Source organism: Cryptomeria japonica, chromosome 2, assembly GCF_030272615.1.
Source record: "Cryptomeria japonica chromosome 2, Sugi_1.0, whole genome shotgun sequence".
Taxonomy (NCBI): Eukaryota; Viridiplantae; Streptophyta; class Pinopsida; order Cupressales; family Cupressaceae; genus Cryptomeria; species Cryptomeria japonica.
In genome coordinates, this window is record NC_081406.1 from 556,910,793 (window position 1) to 556,926,752 (window position 15,960).

A 15,960-nucleotide genomic window follows, 5' to 3' on the forward strand; every position below is an offset into this window, starting at 1 on the left:
CTAGAATATATCTTGCATATTGAATTGAGAATTGAACATCATTTACACATATGCCATACAGCAAGTGACCCGATGGCATCCCCAACAGAGGTGGCAGAGGTAGCGGAAGAAGTGGTGTTGTGGGGGGACATTTCCCCCAAGTTCCCAAGTCTTGGAAACGTCTCCCTATAGGGAACAAGAGTTTTTTTTTGGGGGGATGCATCCTCGTGGAACATTGGGACTCTAAAGGGAAAATGCCAAATCTCTAGGGGTATCAAGATGTATCCACATTACATAAAAAGTTCTGCCATTCTTCTTTTTGTAGAGAAAATTTGTCCTTAGAAAATGCGAGAATTTGATGGGGTTCCCAATATGATCCCTTCCTCAAGAAAGTTCCACTTGCATGAAATAGGGGACTCAAAGACATTGCAGGAATACTAAAGGTATTGGGATTTCCCCCATTTGTGCAGAAAATTACTCAAGTGTAAAACAACTTAGCAGTTGGTGGGTAGTTTGGGGTCCTTAGAGACTTAGCGAGATTTTGAGGGCAATTGAAATGGATCAGAAGATCTGAATTAAGTTTTGCAACATCACACCTGGCGGAGATTTGTTTCCCTAAGGGACTTAGTGGGAGTTGGAGGTATCCAGGACATACCAAAAGTCCCACAATCTAAACACATGCTAAAATTCCACAACTCCATAACTTGCTCCAAATTTGAAATCTAAGTACCCATTTTTCTTCCTAACAATGTGAGTTCAACACTTGTCCAAGAATTAACTGCAATCCTTAGAGATTTGAGCATTAATTCTTGCAAGAAAAAAATGGAAAGAACAACAACTAAACAAGGAAAATATTTTTGTTGACATATGATTGTGAGTGGACCTAGATGCTCCTGCATCAGACACAACGGGTAAGTGAAATTTTCCATGAGTTGGAAGCTCATGAAAATTGGAAGGTGTTTGGGATGGGGATCCCATGCTTTTTATTTATCTAGACTTCTTTATTCACTTGATCTCTTCCCTTTCCACTTCTCCTCTCATGTCCTCCATCTTCACTATGCAGTTTACCACTACTTTGTTCGGTGGACCAAACCTAGGTTTTTTCATGAGTAAATTTCAACTATCACAACTGTGGCTAATGATGTTTCTTCTTTGAATTTCCACTCCCCTAGTGACCACCTTTAGTCTTCACGCTCTTCAATTCCTTATGTTGCTGCTGTACAGGTCGAGTACCATTATATTTGTGGCAGCTCACTGTCTTTCACATTTGATCAGCCACGTATTAATGGCTACTTAGTATCTCTCTTTTCAATGCTACTTTTCTACCTTCAATTTTCCATGGTCCCTCTCATTTTCCATGCTGCTATTCTCTCTGTTATTTGTTATTGTTTTTATTTTCCCATATCATAAGATGGGTAGATCACCCTTCAACTCTAACACCCACTCTCTTCACTTCATTTTTCCACACCACCTCTTCCTCTCACCTTTTATTCACCTCCCATTCTTTCTTAATTCTTATCCCTCCCACACTCTTCTATTTTCCATGCATGTCCTTTATCTTCACGCTGCTGTTTTTATTTTTTCTATTGCTGTTTTTTTAATAAAGAACCTCTTCTTCTCAATGCTTCCCTCCTTTACCACTTAAGAAAACACAAGATTCTTTCTTTTTTCACTTCTTCAAACTGTAAATACTCTTCTAATTTGAGAGGCATCAATTTCTCATAAAGAAAAATCTCATAAAAATTCTCAAGGCCTCATCAAGAGGGTGTTACAAACGTCATTATTTAAAAAAATAAAATAAAAATGAAGATTCTCCCTATTTAAAAATAGGCAACTTGAATGTCACTATGAAGTTGCAAGAGACTAATGCACTTTCATTTATAATTTTGCCTCTTTTAAGATTTTTTTGCCCCCAAAAGCTGCTCCAAGTTTTAATTTTATGATTTTTTTAATTTGAAATGAAAATCATGTTTTCGGAGTCTTATGTTCCACCCATTACTTGAATTTTTTTTTTGAATATCTTTTTACTGGATGCTCCAAATCATCTACAAATGGACATTGATGTGTGTAATGACCTCCTTAAGCTCCCCATAAAAGGATTTTGTTCCAGCTTTTAAAAATATAAAAAATTAATTGTTTCTGTAAACTGGTTGGCTAGAAGCTTAGAACAAAGAAAACTAAATTCTCCCAAATGGTGAAGAATTTGGCCGCTAAAATTTGGCCACTTTAGGTGAAATACATTCAAGAACATCCCTATAAAATCATTTAAGCCCAGTCCTCACAGATTTCCAAAACAATTATTTTCATAAAAACAACATGCTGAGCTCCAAACTACATTCAAGCGAAATCTTGAATTTTGCCAATTTCATTAAATCAAAGGTTCCCTGATGTAGAGAGATACTTGAAACAACCAAAACAAACAAAAAATAAGAAATAAAATTGAATTTATTTTTGGGCGATGTAGGATTTCTTGTGGACCTAGATTCTCCTGCATCAGCTACGATCATACATTTCCTCGAATAATTAGAAATTGCCATGAAGACATACCAATACAAGGAGATTTGTTGTTATAGACACTTTCTACTTTTCACCAAATGCATTCCTTCATTTGTAGCTCAGACACAACATTTGAAGCCCTATAATAACTTATAGACCATTCCAATGCAAAAATCTGCTCAATGACCAACCCTTTGTGTGTAAAATGAGCTAGTAGTTATAGTTTTTCGCTTCTAGTGTCCAACAGCTCATGGGAACTTCAGGAGGGCATGGAAACCACGGATCTAGCTTGTGGGAGTCATCCAAAACATAGATGTCACATGTAGGGGTCCTCCAAGTTTGTGGAACTACCAAATGAGTGGTAGAGATTGAGAGTGAGGAGATTTGACTAGTTGGAACTCCAAGGACCACGTTAATGCTGGCATGGCCATCCCTGCTACTCTCAATCGAATTTCCATGTGAAATTGTGCCACAAGGTTTGAATTTATGAAATTTGAGCAAGGAGGGATGAAGTACTTGTTGCAAGGTCAAATCTAGATTGATGGGTGAGCTATGGAGGTAGGTGAAACATAGTTTTGAGGGTTTATAGGGGTGAAATGGGCTAATCGACAAGTTTTCAGGTTTAGGAGGGACCTTGGAACTAGGTCCAAAAGTCCAGAGGAAATTCACAAATCCAATAGAGAGAATGAGTGAATTGATGGGAGTTAGGGGTCAAATAGAAAGAGGAACCGCAAACTTGGCAAACTTGAGGGAAAGGTGAAAGGGGGAGACATTTGTCCACAAGAATGGACCTTGTGGAAGGAATTAGATGTTAGGGACAAGGATTGGATTGTAGTCAGGGAACAAAGATAGCTTGGGGATTATGCATGGGGATGGGACCAAAACTTGGGGCTAAGTTCCAAGGTTCCAAGTTTGGACAGATATTCAAGGCCTCAAAGGAGGATGGAGGAATAGGGTGAAAATTGAGGGTCATGTCCTAGGAGAAAATCTAGATAGGAGCATCAGGGAAAGAAGGATCTATGAGGGTTAATAGTCCAAATGGACTTGTTACCCAAGTGAGTAGGAAGGAGGGCCCTAGGGACTAGGTTCAAATTAGGAATTGAGATTGGATTTGCACTCAGAAGAGGGATTGGAAACCAGGGGGATTGTGGACTAGGATGTAGGGAGGACTTGGCATCAAGGATATGGTGTCAATGCTTGAGAGCTCCCAAAGATCTAGACTCTAAAGGAATGGGAATTAAGAGGGGGATCTAGGCACACCTTGAACTTGGTTGAAGGTTTGTTGTTAAGGAAGTTGTGAACCTTCCAACAATACTTCAGCATTGCATTATGTTCTTCATTCCCTACCAACACATTCTTCATTCTTTATTTTTGGAGCACTAGGAGGATCTTGAACCATGTCGGCGAGTTTAAAAAATGTTGAACTCACCAACAACAGTTTGCCTTAGCCATTTTTCCATTGTCAAGGAATTAGTGAGTTCTCAAACCATTGAACTTGTCGACAACACCCCTTTCCTTGCCTTTTTCTCTTTTCAATTTCATGTTGGAGCTTTTGTCACTTTTTTGAACTTGTCAGTGAGTTCAACAATATATGAACTTGTCAATACTTTAACTTAGCTATTTTAGAATGCTCCCTATCAGACCTTTGAACAATTTTTGAACTGTCAATAAGTTCAAAAACCCCTCAGTTCATGTAGATACCCTTTACTTGGCCAATTCCACATTCTTTTGTCTGAGTTTTTGACAAGTCTTGAACTTTTCCAGAGGTTCAAGAGATTATTGAACTTTCGAACCCTTTGACACATTTGATTTCCTTTCTTTCTTCTTTTGGTGGAGCTTTAGTTCAGAATTGGGTGTTAGGTGTTGATAGTGGTCTTGAACCACTCCCAACTATTGACAAACATTTAGGAAATTTTTGAAAACATTCAGATTCAGAGGACTTCGAAATTTTTAAATGTTTCCACATACTGGAAGGACATGGGAAGTTCAAGAGGGCAGACCTAGGCAACCCTTGACAAGGGAATGCCCATTGAGTGTTTCTTTGATCAATTATCTATGATGGTAAAATAAGGTGAGAGCAACAAAGGGGCAAGGATGTAGCCAATTATGCAAATTTCGAGGCTTGGGAATCCAGGCACTAACAGATACCAAAAAACTAATGAAGACACCTATTGTGAGGTATTCACACATCGCCCCATTGCGAATGGGGACCCCCACTTTTTTTTCGCTTTCTAGGATAGTGTTAGAGTCCTTAGCTATTAGCCTTTGCATTGGAGAGGTATTGTTGGTCAAAGGGCCAGGAGTCAGGTGAATAGCCCTTTTGTGAGATGTGAAATGAAGTGTTATGAGATGAGTAAGTGGTCGTGAACTTGATAGGTCAAGTGTCTAGGCAACTTCAAGTGCTCTCTAGTTGGAGCAAAATTTGCTTTTCTTGCTCATAATTAGGAGCGAAATGGACTTCTTGAGCAGCATTTGAGGGAAATGAGCGAGTTTATAGGCCTTTAACAACATTTTGATCATAAAGGAGGTGAAGTTTATCATGAATTCAACTAAGGAGTGAAGAGGGATTGCTACTAAGGGTTACTTCATGTGTACCTCTTGTGGAGTGAATTTCATGTGCCTCGAAATTCTTCATAAGACTGCATGTTGAGCATGGCATGACACATTAGAGTTAAGTGAGTGAGTGAAAGTGAGTGAGTGAAAGTGAGCGAAGAAAAGTTAGAGTCTTGATTTGAAATTCACTTCATGTGCATGACCTCAGGAGCGAACTTCATGTGCATAGCCTTAGGAGCAAACTTCATGAGCATCACTTTTGGAGCAAATTTGTCTTATAAGCCTTGTTTGAGTGGGAGTTAGAACGTTTGAGTTATCATGAGTGAAGATAATGAGAATGATTTTGATTCAATATCACCTCAAGTACTCCTTTGGAGCAAAGTTTACTTCATGTGCTCTTTGATAGGAGTGAATTTTGCATTTTAGGCCTTCATAGGGAAAGTTTGACATGTTTTTGTAGATGAAGACTTGAAAAAACTAAGGATTGAGTTGATGAAACAATGAAGTAATGAAGGGAGAGTTCATTTTGGTTTTCACTTCATGAGTAAATAAAATGGAGCAAACTTCATGTGCAAGCCAAGGGGAGCGAACTTCATGTGCAATCCAAGGGGAGAGAACTTCATGTGCAAGCTAAAGGGAGCGAACTTCATGTGAAAGCCAAGGGGAGCGAACTTCATGTGAAAGGGTTTAGGAGTGAACTTCATGAGAGCGAAATCCCTTACGTTTCAATGCACTTTAAAGATTAATCAAACACTACTTTGGCACCAAAAACGAAATTCAAATTTGAATCAAAATGTGTTTAATTGTATCAAGCCGGCCAACAAGGGTAAAGAAAATTTTATTAAGTCAGGCCCGCTTTCATAGGAAAAGACACAACCTTTCCTTAATCGCCTATAAGAGGGTATTCAAGCATTCATTTCAAACATCATCTCAAAGCAATTCATTCCTCTTGCCAACGAATCTGATAAGCAGAGCAACGATTTCAATCAAGCATTGGCAGCAAAATTCATCAAATTCAATTAAGAGGGCAACAAAATTCATCAAGAAGAGGGCAAATTAACTCATCAAGGAAGCATATTGAGCGAATTTCATCGTAAAGATAGCAAATTCAGTTATCAAAAGGAGTGATCTCCCCTAGATACACCTATCAGACCTGCAACACCTAAAAAATCAGAGATTATATTAAGGTGTGTAAAAGCTATATGTCATGAGTGTTTGATACTATACTTGTTTTGTTTTGCAGATATGAAAGGAAGATGATGCAAATTGCAAAGAAGCACCTTGAAGAAATGAGAGAGGGAAGATTGCAAGACTCCGCCACTATGCAAGTTCAAGAAGAAAACTTCATCAGCAAGCACAAGGGTATCAAGGAAGGAAGAATCTCAAGTACTCTCACAACATTAAGATGACATGAAAAGGTCAAGACCTTGAAGTATAAAGAGATATCACACAACTATCTCAAGGCAGGATAAGCAAGCAAGGATGGATGAATGATGCTTCCCATCATCACACCAAGCATCGAGCAAGCTTGTAATGTTGAGTATCAAATATTCCAAGTCTACAAGCAAATTGTGGTGGCATCCCAGTCACCTATCTCCACCAATCAAAGGAGTTCCACATCAGCATGTCTAGATGCAATGTACCTGACTCGTCTATGAAGGAACAAACCTTGAGGCATCTACCCCCCTTATCCATTGGTCGAATATTCCAGAGAGGACATGTGTCCAAATGATGTAACTATTTCATTGGCCAGAATTGAGTTTGTTGTAACAAACCCTAATTAGGGTTTTCATTGTAAAATCTCGGCCATTGATCTCAAATTGATCTGAGCCATTGAATTTTATTGAGAGAATTATAAAAGGCTCAAGCTCTCCATTTGACAAGGTTAATAGTTAGTAACAAAGAATGGTGAATAGTAGATAGCAATTAGGATAGGAGTTAGATTAGGAGACGACAAAGATTGTTGCCAAACCTTGTTGTAAAGAGCAATTGATTTCATTGAAGTTATGGTGAATTTGATTTGTTACTTCAACAACTTGCATGATCTTTACTTCTCAATTTACTTTCATGTTGATTAGATTGAATGGAGGAAATTGTTGAATGTATTTGCGTGGAATCCGTTTAGTCCATACCACTAGCCTCTTGCTGATTGTAAGTGTGCCTTGCGTAGTCAACTGGAATGATATGAGCTTAACTTTGAATTGTTATACATCCATTGCTTATGCATTAACTTGAATGGTGATCAATGTTTGATGGTAATGATTCGAATATCTTTGAATTATCCCTTAGAAGATTGCACTGAGCTTGAGTCAAATTGTTCAAGTTGATGGTGAGACCTCGCCCAGTAGGATTCCATTTGATCATTCACCTATCTTCTCACATTCTAGGTCTTAGAATAGAACTCTTCAACCCTTTATCTTTTGCCCTTTTTTCAATTCGAGCTAGTTTAGGATAAAAAAACATCACAAGATTGCAACATTAGATGATCAAGTTCCAGCGATTCAAGCATTCAACAATTCAATGTAAGTCCCCTTGTGATTCCAGCATAATCACATCAAACCAACGAGCTTATCCACATGTCGTGACCCGACATATAAGGACCTTGGAATTATCTGAAGTGATCCTTAAGCTAATCTTCAACATTTGAGTAACTTTGTTCAAGAGAGGATAAGATACTTTTGGGTATTTTATTCTGTGTTTGCATGTGCATAAAAAACACATCAACAACACTCACTATTGCTACAAGGTAAGTACTCTTCTCTAATTGATAATGGATTGAAATAGACAACAACTACAACACAACATGGCATCTTATTAAACTTTCCAACTATTCATGTCAAAACTATTAACTCACAATGGATATCAAAACGAAGACAATATACAACAAAATAGTAGCTAGAAAGTCATCCTTTTATTTCTCCACTTCATCACAACAACAAGTTCCTCTATTTTTCACAGCTAGCAAGCCGAGACCAAAAAATCCTATAGTAAACTAAATAAATGAGAATCAAAAGAAGGGTAGAGCCCAAAAAGGACAACAACCACTGCCACTAACTAGAAGTAACAACCTGAAATTCAAAAGAATTAAAACAAAAAGAAGCTGATGGATGGTGGGAGATCTGTCATAGAAGCGTGGTTACATCAACAAGAAGTGGAATAATTTCTTCAAAAATGTGAAGCAGTATAAAAAAGGGAAAGTGGAGAATATAATCTCCACATAATTGACAAAGGAAAATTCAAATAATAGGTAAAGAGAAAGAAACAAATAGAACAAAGGGAAAAACTTAGAATAAACAGGAATTTAAACCAAACATTTATTTCCCCAATCTGAGTGTTTGCCTTTTTCCCTAATAAAAAAGATTGTTGCTACCAAAGGACAACCAACTTTGTCCTCATCTTTGGTGATGGAAGAAGGCATTTCAATTCTTTGTTGCTTTATTAGTACTTTCAGTGGCTTTATCATCACGATTTTCATTTATATTTCTATCAAAGCTAGAAGATCAAGGTATTGACCGAATCTACTAGAATAGAAGAGTCTACCTTGATACTTTGACTTTATGTAATGTCCCCTTCTCGTTGATGTCCTTCCAGTGGTTCATTAGCCTTTCCCTGAGACCCGTAGGCTAGGTGGAATGAAGAATGAGGGTCAAGCATTGATGAGGTGAGAACTTACTTATTTAAGTAAGTCAGGGGTTGGCCGTTTTGGTGATACTGTCTTACTGATCTCTCCATGCTCTGTCACTGGGTGCAAAGATCATGCTTTTTGGAGCAGTAGTTCATGACTTACTATTTTTAGTAAGTGGTAGTATGGCATATTTCTATTTTTGGCAGTGGACAGGGTTCTGATCTTGCAGCAGTTCAATGGTCTTCCTGGCTCAGCTTCATCCTGGTTTTGACAATAATCAGTATTGGAGTCAGAGGTGATATAATTAAATATTATCTCCTTATCCTAAGGTTTAATGTTTAATTAATTTGATTATTTTTACTACTGATATATTGGCTTTGGAAATGGTGCATAATATCTCCTAAGTGCTAGGTGAATTTTATGTCTAGAAATGGATGCCAAATTTATAATGGAGATATTATTTTATTCACCTCAAATGTTGCTAAGTCAAAATTGTGGTTTTGTGCTTTTTGGCGTAATTCCTTGACTTATGGTTTGGGCGCCATCCTTGGGTCCACATGATAAAGCAAATGCAAATGAAGAAGTTGAATTTGGGCAAATTTGTAAGCATTTGCATTTGGTTTTGGGGAGTTAGAAGTTATAAATAAGAGCCTTGGGCTCCCATTTTGGTTATCAAATGAATTTGCATCGTTATGCTGCCGAATTGGCGATTGAAAATCTGAACTTCGAAGTGTGGCTTCCTAGCTAAGTCTCAGTTTCGCACTTGCAAGATAGTACCTAGCTATGTCCATGTATTCCCAGTGCTATTGGTGAGTGAGTTGCAGATTGTGGAGTGTTTTGTTTCAGATTGGAGTGTTTTCTGGTTGCTGGTCGCGTGACTGCTGAAAGTGTGTTTTGCTCATACCTCTTGGCCAGGCGATTCCATCATTCTGGGTACCAGCTCATCCATCCTTCCTACCACTGGTGATGCATCTTGTAAGTTTTTAGCATCTTATTTTGAGTGTGGATTTTTATATTGTAAATTGAACTTCCCAGGTTAGGCGTTGGGTTTAGTGAATGCATTGGGAAGCATGCAAAATAAATATGGGGGTTTCGATGGCTTTCTTTGGGTTTGTTTTCATTGTAGCTGTTATAGCAATTGTTTAGAACAGATTTGGGGTGAATTGGGTGAGTAATGAGAGAGTTATGAGTGTTTTAGTGAATCCATAGGCTGTTGGTTTTGTAATTCCAGCTTGTAGATTTTTGATGTTAGCAGAAATTTCATGTTTCTTATTTGGATGTTTAGCATTACTCTCTTCTCACATTATCTTGATTATTGTAAGGTTAAGTAGAAGTACTATTAACCAATTCCGGCTTGTAACTCTCACCCCGCTGAAAAGTGGAAGAGGCTAGCTTGCTACCTATTTTCAAGTAAACTGTAATTCAGTCCTCCCACTGCATAAGTGGTCGAGTGATGTCTGATTGTAATGGTCCTCCCGCTGCATAAGCGGTTGAGTTGAGATTGTTTTGTAATTTTAGTCCTCCCGCTGAAATATCATGGTTGAGTGATTTGTGCCTTTGTATGTTTCTCTTGGCTGGTTCACCGCCAAGTTTCTTGCATTCTCGCTGGATAAGAAGAAGGGGTTGGCTTGCCGCCCAAGCATTGTATTATTTCCAGTTATTTGAAGCTAACGATCCCCTCAACACCGTATGCTCTCACCTTTCCACATTGGGCACTTGGTGATCAGAAAGTGGAAGGGTTGCATTTTCCAGCAAGTTTTCAGTTTATGCTTTCTAACCTTAATAGGTTATCTATTTGTGGATGATTATTATTGGCCTAAAAACAAAAAAAAAATAATTGGGATATTACACTTTATATTAATTCAGATCTAAGATTCTTGTGTCCAAATATTATTGCCGCCTTCTTTTAGTGTGCTGGAACTCCCTACATTTAGGTCTCCCAAATACTTATTAAGATTTAGAGTGATTGAGGATTTTCAAATTTATTTGACTTTGGATAATGTCTTTCTCAGATTTCTTCCTCAAGGAAAAGTGTTTGTATGTGTAATTTCCTTTTAAGGAGAAGTTTTAATATGCCCATAGTAATGAAAGACCTGGCATTTGAATACCATGTTACTGTTATTTATATTTCAAAAGAGTTTTGTGCGATTATGATCAGACAAATGTCAAAGACTTTAATAGTAGAAGGAATTTTTTGCCCAAGATATTTTGAAGATTTCAGTAATATTTCAAGGTGTAAACCTTCTGAGGGAAAGCATGCTATATCCCTCATATTATGTATATTATGATGTAAGGGTTGATTAATTCATTTTAACATGTATTTTTAAAGTCATTTAAGCTACATCTTGTTTATGTCTTAATCCATTTCATAGGTCGATAGCTGCAAAATTTAAGCATCCTCCATTAAAGCCATGTTTCAGATGTCAAGACACGGAACTGAATTTTCTAGGAACAGCAATTAGAAAGGATCTTAGTATGGACTTAAATATCAGATGCTTTCTCCATTTATGCAGTAAATAAAATCGATAAATCAAATGCAGTGCTGCAGTATTTCATAGAACAATCTGCTTCAAATGGCCAAGAATAACATCATACTGAACAAGATAAAAGTGTCTATCATTATGTTTGTCAATTTGCAATTTTTTAAATCTGTCACATGCTTCTGTCAACAAGTGATTATTTAAATTGTTATTATCTAATTTATGCTAAAGTTTACCACATAATATTTGGCTTAATTGGCATTAATACCTACTTAATATATCTAAAGCTTATTTCGAATGGTTTTTGTTTGCAGATGTGTTGGCTCCTATTTCATGTTTTATATTGGTGTGTCTGTTTGCATTACAACACTATGGCACTCATCGGCTAGGCTTCATGTTTGCACCAATCGTTTTGGTCTGGCTTATATGCATGAGTTCACTTGGCCTATATAATATATTTACCTACAACAAACATATTTATAATGCACTTTCTCCATATGCCATGTATATATTTATGAGGAAGACCCGAGCTAGAGGGTGGAAATCTTTGGCTGGTGTTCTGCTATGTATCACAGGTGAGTTTCCTTTCCTGGATAACTGCAGGTAGTGTTATGTTGGACTTGGGATTGTAAAAGAATATGTCTGTTTTGTCAGGTTCAGAGGCAATGTTTGCAGATTTAGGGCACTTTTCTCAGCTATCAATCCAGGTATAGGACAAATCCAATCTCCAATGTAAGAGCCTTCCATTTAATTTTTGAGATTCAAATTAGATTTATTGCTAAATTCTTCTCTTAATACAAGTGACTAGAGCTGTAGTGGTGACATCAGAGACTTTTCATTTTGCTGCAGATGGCTTTCACTTTTATGATCTATCCTTCTCTAATTCTAGTTTATATGGGTCAAGCAGCTTACATATCACGGCATCATGACATTAGTCGTAGCCCAATCGGGTTTTACATGTCTGTGCCAGGTAATGCTTTTATGTGAAATACCTGTAATATAAATTAGCTTTGTGCTCTCGCACATGCTTTTCTAACTAGTTATTTTACCAATCTATATCAATATACTCAATTTACCTTTGCAGAATGTGTAAGAGCACCTATAATAGCAGTAGCAATGGCTACATCGGTGGTTGCAAGCCAAGCAATGATTACAGGCACATTTTCAATCATTAATCAAGCTTTGACACTTGGTTATTTTCCTAGGGTGAAGGTGGTGCACACATCAGATAAAATACATGGGAGAGTTTATATTCCTGAAATCAACTGGATTCTAATGATTATATGTCTTGCTGTAACTTTTGGATTCAGGGATGTCAAGTCCTTGGGAAATGCAACTGGTATGTTCCTTCTAGATTCTTTAACCAGTTTTGTTTGCTCCATATCTATTTTGCACTCATGGGAGATTAATGATTTTATGGTGTGAAAACATTTGGGCTCTTGGAGTTTGTAATATCCATACAATCCCTTGGATGCAGGCTTGGCAGTCATCGTTGTTATGCTGGTCACAACCTTTTTCATGTCATTGATAATAGTATTGTGCTGGCATAGGAGTTTCCTGTTAGCATTATGCTTTCTTGTTTTCTTTGGATTCATTGAATCTCTGTACTTTTCAGCCTCTCTTGTAAAATTTAAAGAGGGGGCTTGGGTGCCATTGGTTTTATCTTTGATCCTCATGATGATCATGTATGCATGGCACTATGGAACCCTCAAGAAGTATGAATTTGATTTGCAGAATAAGGTCTCCATAAATTGGATTGCAAGTCTTTGTCCCAGTCTAGAGGTGGCACGTGTTCGTGGAATAGGACTTATGTACACAGAACTTGTCAGTGGAATACCTGCAATTTTTTCACACTTCGTGACAAATCTTTCTGCATTCCATCAGGTTCTTGTCTTTGTATGTATCAAATCAGTGCCAGTACCATATGTTCCAACAGGGGAACGGTATCTTATTGGGCGTGTTGGGCCAAAAGAGTTGAGGTTGTACAGATGTATTGTTAGATATGGATATCGTGATACTCGGAAGGAAAGTGATGACTTTGAAGATCAACTTATCTATAACCTTGGTGAGTTCATTTGTTCAGGGCAAAGTTTTTCCGACACTTCACCAGAAGAAAAGATGACTGTTATGGGCACAACTTTGTGGTCTGGGAATGGCATTGATGCTGCTGCAAGTTGTGATTCAATAGAAAGCCTACATTCTGCTACAGTGTCACAAGTTAGGTCAACACCAACTATTCAAAGCATCCAAGAAATAGAACCTGCTTCGCTTAATCAAGCTCGGAGAAGAAAAGTTAGGTTTATATTGCCTAGCAGCCCTGAAACAGATCATGCTATAAGAGATGAACTAGAAGAACTTTTGGACGCAAAGGAATCTGGAACTGCCTTTATACTGGCACATTCTGATGTGCAAGCAAGAAAAGGTTCAAGTTTTCTCAAGATGATTGCCATTAATTTTGTGTACAACTTTCTCAAAAATAATTGTAGGGAGTCAACATTGGCATTGGGTGTGCCACATGCTGCACTTATGAAAGTTGGTATGGTTTACACTGTTTGAGTTAGGACCTTTGTATTGAAATCAGCCACATTTGAATAAGAATCAATTTTTATGTTAAAAAGAAATTATTTCTTTTAATGGGAGTATAATTGATTTATCTCTGCCTACTCGATTTTAATGGCATTATTTTTTGCAGGCCAATATCTAGTAACGATTATAGTGTAAGGTTCCTGGAAGAGTCACCTGATTGAAGTCTGCAAATACATATATTAGAGTAAAAAGTAATACTTAACTTATGATTGTTATTGTAAACCTGCGTTTTCTAGGTATTACTTGGTAATCACAAAACAAGAAAGTATAGCTTTAGGGCATACACCGAATTTCAAAGTGTTCTATTGAGGTAATTGCTTCCAAATCAAGTCCATCAAAGCAATTCCAACCCCTTGACATATTTCCTAGCATCTGCAGTTATGCTTAGTATTTTAGCACTTAATTTCATAGTGTTCTATTGAGGTAATTGCTTCCACTTCGTGCTCATGAAAAGAATTCCAACCTATTGACATATTTCCTAGCATCTGTATTATTTTTTAATATTTTAGCAGTTAATCTCCTTTCTTTAACTTATCATCTTATTTGACTGAATAACTAATTATAGTTATCAGACTGACAGAAATGTTTTTGTTTTATACCTGAATCTACATTCGTGGAAGAGGATACTTGATCCACTAGCTTCAAGAGGGATGGGGGTGATCAAGCACTTAACACACACCAAAACATAGGAAGTATACCCTGTCGGGCATATATATCAGTCCTGTTTTTACCTGGGTTTGTGCTAGCAAGTAGGGAAACATAATTTTTTTTTGTTACACATGGAAATTGGTTACAATACTATATTATCTCCACTTAGGTTATGAGTTCAACTCTGGCACTTGGTATTGGCATTGCTTCATTCAATAGCATCACAGCATCACAGCCTACCAGATTACTGATTTTGGTTAGCAGCCACTATAAATATGCCTCTTCTTGGTAAAGTCCAGCCGGAGTCTTCCTCCAGGTACAGGATTCGAACTGTCAACCTCTAACTGGCAAATACTCAGTGGCTCCTGATCAGTCTACTGGCCATGGCCAAGTAGGGCAACATGATTTGACCTTTATGATTTGTCAAACTCAAAGCTCTGAATTTAAAGCATATCACAGACAAGGTGTTTGACTATGTTGACAAGTAAGGGTAGGTTCCCATGCGGCTGGTTAGCTTATTTTGGCTAGCAGCTGTTGCTCAACTTTTTGTGCAACAATTTGTGGAGCTGGTGACCCCATAGAGAATAAAATTTGCTGCTTGTTTTTAGGAAGTCCTCTTAAATGATATTTTAAAATAATTTTTTTAATCATATTGCTTACAAATAAAATTTGGTGGCAAAATGGAAGGAAATTAAATAGGAGAGAAAAAAAAATGGTGAAGCCACGTGTGATTTTTGCCAATAAGCAGTTGCTGTTTATTTCCAGCCCCTCTTTTTTTCTTCCACAACAGCTGCTCTGCAAAAGTAGGAAAAGATTCCAAATTTTCCTTTTCCCACGATTAAAAAATTATAGGGAGACACTTTCACTACTTAAAAAGCGGCCCGAGTTGGAATCTTGTTTCAGTCAGAATGAGTCCCCGCTCTACCCTAGATAAAGGGGGTTCTATATATGGGGTGAGGTGAACTCCTAAGGATAGCATCCCACACTCTATATCAGAATTCCCGTAATTGATTCTGTGGCAGATTGCAGGGAGTTCTATCAGTTCTTTGCTAGACGATAAATAAAGTAATGTAGGGATAGGGAAACCATATCTGCCAACTATAGCCTCTCTAGCCTAAGATGACGCGGTTAGGTTGGGAGTGCAACATTTCTAACATAGATAAGAGTGGTGTTACAAGTAGGGGGTATAGCTAGTCTTATAGACGTAATATCTAGATAGATAGCTACCTAGGCCTTCTTTCTGATCCATGCTGGACTGGAGAAGTTTCCCCCTAACTATCCAGTAGAGTTAAAATGAATAGAAAGTAGACTTAAGCAACAACATGGGGACTTGGGGTAAGTATGCATTATAATACTTGATGAAGGATAGTGGGGAGGGGTCGATAGTGGAGCATAGTCCTATAGCAGGGATAGGAGTTGACTTGAATGGGCCCCATAGTGGAGCACTTGATTAACCATTTAATATTTAATATTCAATATTACAAGTTAGATAATATTAATAAAGCTTCTGACACAACCCAAGAAAAATCCATGGTGCTAAGATGTGAAGCGTTTCATTTAATTTTGCACCCATACATATAACAAATACAAACT

At 37.6% G+C, this 15,960-nt stretch overlaps 1 protein-coding gene across 2 annotated transcripts in view; it reads left to right on the forward strand.

Moving 5' to 3' along the window:
• The window catches only part of LOC131038070 (potassium transporter 2), a 51,948-nt gene extending 38,162 nt beyond the window's left edge, over positions 1 to 13,786 (forward strand). For both annotated transcript variants that reach the window (XM_057970369.2, XM_057970370.2), the window contains exons 5-9: positions 11,448 to 11,708; positions 11,788 to 11,840; positions 11,983 to 12,103; positions 12,218 to 12,472; positions 12,611 to 13,786. In XM_057970369.2, the coding sequence (XP_057826352.2) occupies positions 11,448 to 11,708; positions 11,788 to 11,840; positions 11,983 to 12,103; positions 12,218 to 12,472; positions 12,611 to 13,689 (1,769 nt within the window). In that variant the 3' untranslated portion in view covers positions 13,690 to 13,786. The remainder of the gene's footprint in view (positions 1 to 11,447; positions 11,709 to 11,787; positions 11,841 to 11,982; positions 12,104 to 12,217; positions 12,473 to 12,610) is intronic.
• Positions 13,787 to 15,960: the final 2,174 nt, after the last annotated feature.